At 40.5% G+C, this 12,238-nt stretch overlaps 1 protein-coding gene across 2 annotated transcripts in view; it reads right to left on the bottom strand.

The window, feature by feature from the left end:
- Nucleotides 1–12,238, bottom strand: part of SH3TC1 (SH3 domain and tetratricopeptide repeats 1) — an 89,400-nt gene that overhangs the window by 53,853 nt on the left and 23,309 nt on the right. For both annotated transcript variants that reach the window (XM_082269142.1, XM_082269143.1), the window contains exon 3: nt 7,732–7,824. In XM_082269142.1, coding sequence (XP_082125268.1) covers nt 7,732–7,824 — 93 coding nt within the window. The remainder of the gene's footprint in view (nt 1–7,731; nt 7,825–12,238) is intronic.

Genomic DNA, 12,238 nt, shown 5'->3' with positions numbered 1-12,238 from the left:
GCAGCCCTGATGGCTTCTCTTCCACTCCCTTCTCCCAGCTGTGCTGCAGGGGGATCAGTTCTAGAATCCACATCCCCATCTCCTTGTTTTTTGGGCCACTGTGTGCGCCCCTTTTCCCTGCAGCTTTTCTGGCTTCTCTCCTTTCCTCTCCTGCTGCAGGCACACAAGGGGATGTTTTAAGATGGAGAGTGGGGGAAGGGGCTGGTAAATGTCATATAATAATGATTTCAGTGAATTTTTTGCAACAGTATCATTTGATATTATCTGGGGGGTGGGGGAGAGGCGCCCTGCCAGGTAAGCAGTATGGGGCTCCATGATTTCTAACAGCAGCCCTGCATTTTATACATATTTTTTTGCATCTGTATTCCAGGAAAGATGCGCAAATTACAAATAGCACCAAAATTGCAGCAAACTTGTTTTAAAAATAAAACATGAAACCAAACTGGTAAGAACTGTGCCATTGAAACAGAAGGAACAGAGCACTTCATGCATTTAGGAGCAGTTTAAAACCAGCTTGATGTCACAGACAGGGCTGTTCTTTCCTTAACCACTTCCGCACTGCTCACTAGAGCTGTACTGCGGCAAAGTGGCTCAATAACTTCTGGCGACGTAGACCTACGTCACCAGATATTCCCCTCTCTCTGCGGCGCGCGCGCCGCCGGAGGCTCGCTCCCGCTGTATTCAGTCACAGCGGGAGTCAGGCCAGGGGAGGAGCGGCGGCGATCGCCGCTGCTCTTCCCCGATCATCGGGGAATCGAGTGTGGAGATCCGCCTGCTTGTGTAAACAGAGCGGGCGGATCTCCTAAGTGACAGGCAGGGTCAGATTGCAGGATTCAGCATAGCTGAACCTGCGATCTGTCCTTGTGTCACATAGTCCCCTCCCCCCACACACGTCAGTAAGCACCAGGCATACATTAACCCCTTGATCACCAATAAAAATTAACCCCTTCCCTGCCAGTGTCATTTTTACAGTAACAGTGCATATTTATAGCACTGATTACTGTGGTAATGTCACTGGTACCCCCAAAAGTGTCAAAAATGTCAGTCAAGGGTCCGATCTGTCCGCCGCAATGTCGCAGTCCCGCAAAACAAATCGCAGATCGCCGCCATTACTGGTTAAAAAAAATAAATAAATCTTTCCCTTAGTTAGTAAACGCAATAACTCTTGCGCAAACCAATCAAAATACGCTTATTGCGATTTTTTTTTACCAAACATATGTAGCAGAAAACAAATTGGCCAAAAATTTAAAAAAATTTTGATTTTTACACTTTTTTTGGGGGGAATTTCATATAAAAAAAATGTGAAAAATATTGTTATTTTTTCAAAATTTACGCTCTTTTTTTGTTTATAGCGCAAAAAGTAAAAATCGCACAGGTGATCAAATACCACCAAAAGAAAGCTCTGTTTGTGGGAAAAAATGCGCAATTGCCAGTTAAAGTCGCACAGTGCCGAATGTGAAAAAGTGGCCCAGACGTAAGACAGCAAAATCCTCCAGTGGTAAAGTGGTTAAAATAATGGCAAATGCCTAGTCACTCTGCAAAAAAAAAACCTATATTCCTGATGACATTTAATAATAAATAGGATAAAAATTAACCCTGAGATGTTTTATAAATGTAGCAAAGTCAGCAAATAACAGAAAAAGTAATAATTCATTTTTGATGTTTTATGTATGGCCCCCAGGTTTCTTGCTCTTCTAGATAATCTTTCACTATTCTTGCTGTTTCAGCAACATACTGTCTTCATAGGATCCATGTGTCAGCAACTTATATTGTTTACTAAACCCATTGACTGCCTGTACTGTGCCGTATAGGACCTGTAAACCTGCCGCATATCCTGGCCAACTTCCTTCCGTCTGACCAATGCATCAAGAAAACATTTCCTTTTTCAATACAAAGTAGTTTCCCCCCTTCTCATGTGACCCTGTTATGCAGCTCCGTTATCACAGAGATTTCAGCTCTTGGCTCCAAGTCCAGAATGTCTGATAAGAAAAACTAAAATTGAGCTATTGGGAAAGCACTCAGACCTAGCCAAATGTTTTTTTAAAGGTGATTTTTTCATTAATTTTTTTGTTTTTTGTAATTAAGCACAAAGTATAAAGTATACAACGACACGGGAAATACAACAACAATATCCACATAAGAATAGGTAACAGTACAGTTGAATGATGGTACACAAATGCCTATAAATGTTAATGACAATGTAAACCCGATCACTAAATTTCCACATAAGCTTTACCATGTACATTATATATAACCTCACAAGTAATTTTTAATATTTTTAAATCTACAGCTTTCATTAAATAATAATTAGTCTCCCAGTTCCTCCCTTGTCACCCTTCCACAGCAGTTTTTGTTGGAAAGGGCCGAGATATATCCCGGGGAATTATAGGCTGGTTAGCCGATCATCAGTAGTCTGCATGAGATGGAGGGAATGATAAGGGACTATATACAAGACTTTAGTAATGAAAACGGTATTATTAGTACTGTAGTAATCTTTGATCTTTTGATCTATTATAGGACTTACCTGTAGGTACAGTGAATATCTCCTAAACCTGCACAGTTTAGAAGATATTCACACTGCATGCAGCCGGTGACGTCACCGGCACATGCGCTCTTAAGGGACAGCACACCCGTGCCGTCCCTTCAGAGCTCCATGCCATGGTCCACAACTTCCGCATGCACGTGTGGGAGTATTGTCATCGCAGGGGGGCCAATCAGACAGCCAGAGGATGCAAACCCAGAAAGAAGACCAGGTGAAGATGGACAGAGTGCCACTGAAGGGCTTCGTTCTAAGGTAAGTATTTCATAATGTTCTAGTATGCAATGGATACTAGCACGTTTTGACATTGTCTTACAGGGTTAAAAAATAAAATGGAGTTTACTACTGCTTTAAGGCGAGTATTGGGAGCTGTAGGGGTGCCTACTGCTTTACTTCGCAAAGAATTCGGCCGAATTTAGAACTTTTTGCCCAAAAAGTTCGGAATTCGGCAACCAGAACCGCCCAAAATGCAATGCTTCAGGAATTGGGCTTTAAAAGCCCGTGATTGGACCAGAACCATTAGCAAAAGCCAATTGAGGGGGCAGGAGAATGCTAGGAATGTGATTGGAGTGACTAGGGGGTCCCTAGACCAATCATTAGTGAATACGCCCCCCAGTATATAAGATCGCCCCCGCCATATTCCCAGCATTGTTATACTGGACATGGAAGAGAGTGGAAGCAGTTCTGTTAATTTTACTTTAAAAGTGTTATTTAGCTATTTTTAGTGTGAGGAAAGGGATATCTAGTGTAGTTAGAGTGCTCCTTTACACTTAAGTTAGCTTCAAAAATTTAGTTTCTGTAGGGAAAGTGTTAAGTGTCAGGGGACCGTAGTGTAGTGTAGGGTTAACTGGCAGTGACTGCTATGGCAGGGTGACAAAACCCCTCCATAGCAGGGTGACCTCTATAGAGAAATGATCATTTCTCTGAATAGCTTCGGGACACCATTATGGCTTCTCACCAGCCTAGCATTTTTTATGCTGCAGGGGCTGCCACTGCCAGTGCTTTTTTGAGGACATGTTTGATGTCAGACATGACATCTGAACATGTGTATAGGGGGTATATATAGACATATATGTCTGAATATATACCCCTAGACATATATAGGTGTGATAGTAGCAGAAATAAATGCTTGCGCTAATGAAATCATTTACAGTAATATATTTCTGCTACTATCACACCTATATATGTCTAGGGGTATATATTCAGACATATATGTCTATATATACCCCCTATACACATGTACAGATGTTTTGCCTGCCTCAAAAGAACCCCAAAAAATGCCAAAAAAACGCTAGCGTCAAAATAAAAAATGCCCAGGTGTGTTTTTGCTGGCATTTTTTGGGGGGTTTTGGAGGCAGGCAAAACATCTGAACTTGTGCACAGTACCACTATACACAAGTTCAGATGTTTTTTCTGACTGCAAAGAACCCAAAAAAATGCCTGCTTTGAAACCGGCAAGATGTTACAGCAGCGAAGCCATATTCCTGTGCTCAAAGTTTTCTAATACAAACAATCCTTTTTTTTTTTCTGGTTCTGGACATGCTACAGAGCTAAAACTTCACAGGTACACCTTTTAGACCCCCCAGACACAAAATCACACAAAAAAGTTCTTAAAAATTGTCATTTTTTATAAAAAAGGCAATTATTGAAAAATTAAAAAAAAAAGAAATAAAAAAAAAAAAGAGATTTTTTTGATTTTTACTTTGGATTTAGTATCTGGGGGGTCTAAAAAGTGTACATGTGAAGTTTCAGCTCTGTAGCATGTCCAGAACCCCCCAAAAATTAGCATTTTCTTATAATTTTTATTAGAACAGGAATACGGCTTCTCTACGGCGTTTTTTCTTGCATTTATCGGGCATTTTTGGAGGCAGGCATGACTTTTTTGGGATTTAGTGTCTGGGGGGTCTACCTGTGAAGTTTCAGCTCTGTAGCATGTCCAGAACCAGAAAAAAAGATCATTTTTCAGTAGAGCAGGGATGGTGGGACCCCTCTTTTACACTTATATGATTTTTTTTGGGGGTTCTGGACATGCTACAGAGCTGAAACTTCACAGGTACACATTTTAGACCCCCCAGACACAAAATCACACAAAAAAAGTTCTTAAAAATTGTAATTTTTGATAAAAAAAAGCCAATTATTGAAAAATTAAAAAAAAAAGAAAAAAAAAAGAGATTTTTTGATTTTTACTTTGGATTTCAGATCTGAGGGGTCTAAAAAGTGTACATGTGAAGTTTCAGCTCTGTAGCATGTCCAGAACCATAAAAAAAAGATAGTTTGTGTTAGAAAACTTTAAGCACAGGAATATGGCTTCTCTGCTGTAACACCTTGCCGGTTTAATAGCAGGCATTTTTTTGGGTTCTTTGCAGTCAGGAAAACCATCTGAACTTGTGTATAGTGGTACTGTGCACAAGTTCAGATGTTTTGCCAGCCTCCAAAACCCCCCAAAAAATGCCAGCAAAAACACACCTGGGCATTTTTTTTTTGACGCTAGCGTTTTTTTTTGGCATTTTTTGGGGTTCTTTTGAGGCAGGCAAAACATCTGAACTTGTGTATAGTGGTATATATACACACATACATATATTTATATACACACCTAGACATATATAGGTGTGATAGTAGCAGAAATATATTACTGTAAATGATTTCATTAGCGCAAGCATATATTTCTGCTACTATCACACCTATATATGTCTAGGTGTGTATATAAATATATGTATGTGTGTATATATACCACTATAAATCAAAAAATCTCTTTTTTTTTTTATTTCTTTTTTTTTTTAATTTTTCAATAATTGCCTTTTTTATAAAAAATGACAATTTTTAAGAACTTTTTTGTGTCTGGGGGGTCTAAAAGTTGTACCTGTGAAGTTTCAGCTCTGTAGCATGTCCAGAACCAGAAAAAAAAGATCATATAGGTGTTAAAGTTAAAGGAGGCTCCCGAACCACATCCCTGTTCTACTGAAAAATTATCTTTTTTTTCCCATGGTTCTGGACATGCTACAGAGCTGAAACTTCACATGCACACCAAATCTCTTTTTTTTTTTTTTTTTTTTTTTTTTAAATTTTTCAATAATTGGCTTTTTTATCAAAAATGACAATTTTTAAGAACTTTTTTTTATGTGATTAATAGTTAATGGGGCATGGCCCAGAACCCTAGGCACATTTTAGGGGCATTATTGGGTTTTGGGGCTTCAAAATGGTGTTTTTGATTACCGAAGTTCGGGTCCCATTGATTTCAATGGGGTTCTGAAATCCGGGCCGAACTTTCGGGAAGTTCGGATGTTCTGGCCGAACCGAACTTTTCAAAAGTTTGATCATCCTTAGTCCTGACCCTCTGACATGTCATTTTTTTTTTTTGGGGGGGAATACCTAGTTGACAGGTACCCGCTCCCACTTTCGCTTGGGCTGCCTAGGCAGCTCGGGTGGAAGTTCCCCTCTCCCCCTCCCTCCCTGCAATCTTCTGGGACACATCACAGGTCCCAGAAGATTGCCTGACCAGTCATGACGTGCAGCACGACTCACGCATGCGCAGTCCGCACCCGGCTGTTTTGCCGCAAGCTGTCACAGCCGGGTGCCCACACTAGAGGTGCCGACGCCGAGGGGAGAAGATGGAGAGAAGCGACGCTCCCTCCGGCCGCATTGCTGGACCATGGGACAGGTGAGTGTGTGTTTTTTAAAAGTCAGCAGCTACACTAGTTGTAGCTGCTGACTTTTAATAAACACAAAAGCCAGTGGAACTCTGCTTTAATTTTTCACCTGCTAACCCTGTGTATATCACACTTCCTTTTGTGGATAAACCTATTTATAAATTGTATCTCTAGAGGAAGCCATGCTTGTCACACAGACTGGGCTTCAAACATGTCTGCCTTTGTTCATCTCCTTTACTTGGTCAATTGATGGAACTAATATTTTACACAATAAAAATAAGGACGTTTGCACATTCTTTTCAGCTCACAGTAAAGGGACAGGCACAGCGTTTCTGGCAAGATCAACAGGTATTTCCTGTACTTGCTGAAAATGTTATTAGCCTGAAAAAAAAAAAAAACTAATGCAGCCATTGTAACTAATAAGCTGCAATATGTCACATTTTTGTTTTTGGGTTTTAGAACCATTGAAGATCCAGGCCAGCAGGATGTAAACATTTTGGTGGGCCAAAGCTGCAAGAGTTATGCAGGGATAGGAAGGGAGTGGAGGGGAGGGGAGGGGAGGGGAGGAAGTTTAGGCTGGGGGGGGGGTAAATATACTCTGAACATATACTTACTCTTTCAGGAATTCTGCTAAATAGGACTTTCTGTATTGTTTTAGAGTGACAATGCATCATTTTCTGAACTAAACCAGTCTGCAGGCATTGTGTATATGAGACGTTAGGGATGTGCAGTAGAGATATAAAAAGCAGAATCTATGTTTCTAGTTTCTATAACAACTGACATTTTTATTCACAGTCCATTACTGTAATATGAAAAGGATAGTCTATTAAAGAAGAGCTAAACTATTTAAATCAATATTAACTACTTTCAATCCTTATGCTGCTAGCATCAGTAAATAAGTAGAAAGTTATATTATATTTACTTGTTTTTTGTTTGTTTTTTACATTTCTGCAGTTGCTTCCCGGTTTCTGGACTAAGCTCACCCTCCTGACTACATACCTGAGCTAGGGGCAGATGGATTCCAAGAAGTTAATGCTACATGAATCATCTGCCCTTAGGCCAGGTTCACACATATGCAAATTGGATGTGGGTTTCCCTACATCCAATTTGCATTACAAGAGAGTGTGACTGGCTTTCAATTGAGCTGCCTCACTTAAGGATGGGTTCTGTGTGTCTTCTGGTCTGATTCAGATGCCAATTCAGGCATAAATTCAGACCTGATTCTAACCTGAATCAGTGACCAGGGATGCACCGGACCCCTGCGGTGAGCCGCGGACACAGCCTATGTGAACGGAGCCTCACTCAAGATGGCTGTGGCCAGAAATCCTAGGGGGTGTTTTTGAAAGCTATTTCTCAATATATAAAGTATGGAGAAATGGGTGGAATGGGTGAGTTAGCTTTGAATATTAAAAATGAATTAAATAGATTTTTCAGTTTATGGTGCTCACATAAAGTTAAGTTACATTTTAACAAAACCTTACTCTCAAAGTAATCAATGTATTGAACAACTCATAGTATAAAACAACATGCCTAGAAGTTTCTTACCTGATACAAAGGCATCTGTTTGGTCGGAGAACTTTATGGATCTCTCCTTTAAGCAATCATTAATGTGGACAAAGTCCGAAATATAAGATTCAGCTGAAAGAGAAGAAAAAGTATAAAGGCTGATAGAAGTGACAGTATAAGAGTCCTTACTGGACAGATAACTGCCCTTGGCTGTTTGCTACGTTCAGTGCAAAGCACGGCACTACAGCATTACTACTGAGATTTCTAAACTATCCAGAGATGGATTGAGGTAATTGTAGCCGTATTAGTGCACTTGCGACAGAGACCATTGAGTACTGTCCGTGATACTTTTTATATTTGCACTAACATACAATTTTTCAGGACAAGCTTTCGGGGTATGTCCCCCTTCATCACGATCCAAGCAGTACTGCTTGGATCTTGATGAAGGGGACATACCCCGAAAGCTTGTCCTGAAAAATTGTATGTTAGTGCAAATAAAAAAAGTATCACGGACAGTACTCAATGGTCTCAGAGATGGATTGAAATTTAGCTGGTTTAGCAGAGATCATCTATGGCCATTCCTACTGTAACAATCGGGTTCTGTCGAACGGAGCTGTTTGAAAACTTTTGTGAATCAGTAGCTGCAGCTGCTAAATAGTGTATTCTGACAGCAAAGGAGTCCCACTGTCAGAATAAAATGAGACAGTGGAGAGGATTCCCCTATCCACCTAGATTGCGTGGATGGAGGAATCCGTGCACTTTTTTCCATCAGTCCACTGGATCTGTGGCCAGGCTCATCAAAACAGCCAATCATATGTCCACAAAGGAGGACTGTAGGGTTCATGGAGGGGGGGGGGGGAGCAGGGGATGGGTTCAACGTGCTGAGTGAATGAAGAAAGTAGGAATTGTGCGGAATCTAAATTGGCTCTAAGTTAGACTCTTACAAAATTGTACATTCCAGTCAAATGTGAAGATTTAAAGGGTAATGCTGGCCATACACTATATGAAAAATCGTTCAAACGAATTTTCGAAAAATGAACACTCGGCTGTGAGAGCAAACAATCGTGCCATCATGTAATGACTGATAAATCGTACAATGGACATAAATGAATCAGTTTTTGTTTGTTTTTTCATATATACCTAGTGCAATCAGTTTGGACCAGAAACGCATTAGCCTTTGAATTTATCGTTCATTCGGCAGAACATTTCCAAACTTGTCCTTTTTTTTTTTTGGGCTCAAAAACTTCCCAACCCAATTACTGATTCGTGCCGATTAACTGGCCAAAAAACGAAAAAAGTGTCCAAATGACCAAATTTTGGACGATTTTTCATATAGTGTATGGCCAGCGTAACTCCACTTTCACAGAAGAAAAATATAGAAAACATAATAATAATATACCATATACAATTGCTACACAAGCCCTCTTGTAATTGACTGTTTTAACAATGACCTTTTGCTGTTCAATCCGCAGCTGTTGTCATTAAATGTAAATTTCAATGCAATATGGCAACCTGGAGGCATTCAGCACACCGTTGGTGTACAGAATGCCACCACAAATGTATTTTCCTATTTGTAAGATGGGCTCACTGATTTTCCCAGAAGCATGTGCTAAAATACAAGTCAGATTTTAGGCACCCTCTACAATAGTAATTTCATTTTTGGTGAGATACGTCTCACAGGTTAAAGGGATTGTAAAGGCAGTTTTTTTTTTTTTATCTTAATACATTCTATGCATTAAGATAAAAAAAAAAAACCTTTTGTGTACAGCAGCTCCCTATAACTTACCTGAGCCCATCTTTATCCATTGATGTTGCAGGAGTGTCTCAGATGCCCGGGACTCCCCTCCTCATTGGCTCCCACTGCTGTCAATTCAAGTCAGTCAGCCAATCAGGAGAGAGAGGGGACGAGGCCGGGTCGCAGCTCTGTGTCTGAATGAACACAGGGAGATGTGACTCGGCTCGGATGCCCCTGTAGCAAGCTGCTTGTTGTGGGGTCACTCAACAGGAGGGAGGGGCCAACTAGCACAGAAGAGGGACCCGAGGAGTGGAGGTTCCCGGTCACTCTGTGCAAAACCACAGAGTGTTTTTTTTTTTACACTCACTTTAAATACTTCTGAATAGTTGGCAACCCTGCAGCTTGCCTCATGAGATAACTGAGAGTGCAACAGCTGATTATAACGAACCAGACCCTGCAAGTCAGAATCAGCATCCAAAGGACATGGTGAAACAAAGAGCTAGTTCTACAGAGCAATAAAAGTTAGGAATCTACTAAGAAGTTTAATAAAATTCATGCAATTTACATTGTTCACCCAGAGAGGAATGTTTTTCTTTCTCTCAAAAAATGTAGAGTCACTCTTTAAACTGACTCAAGTAATACAGATCACCGTAATTTTTTGGTATTCCTCTTATGCCCAGTTTGCTCATTTCCCATAAATATCATATATTCATAACCTAATTGGACAGAAATTGGGACTGTGAAAATGCAGATGACTGTGTTCCCTGGTTCAAACTCCACCCCTCTCCATTGGAAAAGTGCAATTCCCCAATAGGCTTTGCATTTTTACTAGCTCAGTATATAGCCAACCGGCTGAGTGCTTCTTAAAGATATCTTGGTTTGCTTCTTGCTAAATTCTCTCTAATCTCTACAACATAGGGACTAATTGATCTGTAGTGCCAAGATAAAAGCAAGGAGGGCTAAATAGACTCAATGAAAGAAGACAGGAATTGTGCAGAGGACAGTATTGAATTTATGACAAAATCACCTGTTGCTTCCATTTCTTTTCTACTTATCAATAAAACACGTCCAATGGCATATTCCCCAGACCATAGGACAACAAAAAAGAGAAGTTCATTGTTTGGATTTACATACATTTTAACAACGTGGTTGTGGTTTTACCCAAGTATAGACTGACTTTAGACAAGCATGTAGAAACATTTATGCCACAGAATAATTTTTTGAGTTTTATAGGCTAAACTCAGATAAGGAATGTTATCTCTTCTGATGAGCAGAGAAGGGAAAAGTTTTTACCTCTGTACGTGACCCCCATTAGGAAGATTGAGCTAATTTCCTGTTTCTGTGAGGTCCGTTCAAAGCATGAAGGCGTGTCACACAGGTTGAGTGTGCCTGTATGCATTGCATATAGAATGCTTTTCTTATTCCCTTTTACATATTTTTAGAGGTGTTGCTTATGCACCAATTTTTCTAAAAATAAATCTGCAGAATGTTCACACAGGTCCTGTTCCATTAGTTCCCACACTTGTTTTCTCTTATCAAATGACATGAAAACGCATCCACTAATGGAGACTATGAGCAGACATCCAATACTGTTACTGTAGGACAGCAGCCAATGTGCTGGTTTCTATCTGCAGTCTGCAGGCCTGGTCCAGGCACATGTGCAAGTTTCCTCTCCCCGACAACTTGATCATTAACAGCTTAACTCTATTGTTCATTAAATGCTGAAGCCAAAAATGACATTCCCACAGTGTAATGCAAGGCAGGTTGTGTAGTTGACATCAAAGCTGCAGGTCACTTTAGAAACAGCTACTAGTAAATTTGGACTTTATAAGTATGCTACAAGCATGAACATTGTGCTTAATGTGTAAGTCAATGGAAACTTTTTTTTATTTGCTTCTATAGCAGACTTTATTATCTCTAATCAATATGGATTCCTTACGCCCTGAACTACTGTTATTCATAACCAGGCTCGGGATGCGAGCACGCATGAATGCCTCCAGAGCATGTAGCTTTCTTTGGGGGCACTCAGCAGGGAGGGACCCAGGAGCGCCAGTGAGGGACCAGAGAAGAAGAGGATTGGGGCTGTTTTGTGCAAAACCACTGCACAGAGCAGGTAAGTATAACCTGTTATCATTTTTTTCAGCTGTGCCTTTAGAATCACTTTAGGTTCAGTACAGAAAAGTGAGGTCTCCAATGTGGTCATGCTAACTGACTGGGCAGTGTACAGCCGTGGCCAAAAGTTTTGAGAATGAAACAAATATAATTTTCACAAAGTCTGCTGCTTCAGTTTTTATGATGGCAATTTGCATATACTCCAGAATGTTATAAAGAGTAATCAGATGAATGCAAAGTCTCTCTTTGGCATGAAAATGAATTTAATCCCATAACAAACATTTGTGAAGAAGGCCTCAGGGCACCCAAGAAAGTCCAGCAAGCGACAGGACCGTCTCCTACAGTTGATTCAGCTGCGGGATCGGGGCACAACCAGTGCAGAGCTTGCTCAGGAATGGCAGCAGGTAGGTGTGAGTGCATCTACATGCACAGTAAGGCGAAGACTTTTGGAGGATATCCTGGTGTCAAGAAGGGCAGCAAAGAAGCCACTTCTTTACAGGAACAACATCAGGAACAGAGTGATATTCTGCAAAAGATACAGGGATTGGACAACTGAGGAGTGGGGTAAAGTCATTTTCTCTGATGAATCCCCTTTTCCGATTGTTTGGGGTATGTGGAAAAAACCTTATCCAGAGAAGAAAAGGTGAGTGTTACCAATAGTCCTGTGTCATGCCAACAGTAAAGCATCCTGGGACTATT

Source organism: Pelophylax lessonae, assembly GCF_965119305.1.
Source record: "Pelophylax lessonae genome assembly, chromosome: 1".
Classification (NCBI taxonomy): domain Eukaryota; kingdom Metazoa; phylum Chordata; class Amphibia; order Anura; family Ranidae; genus Pelophylax; species Pelophylax lessonae.
The sequence above is the reverse complement of the archived record's forward strand: the minus strand, read 5'-3'. Positions and strand labels throughout refer to the sequence as shown.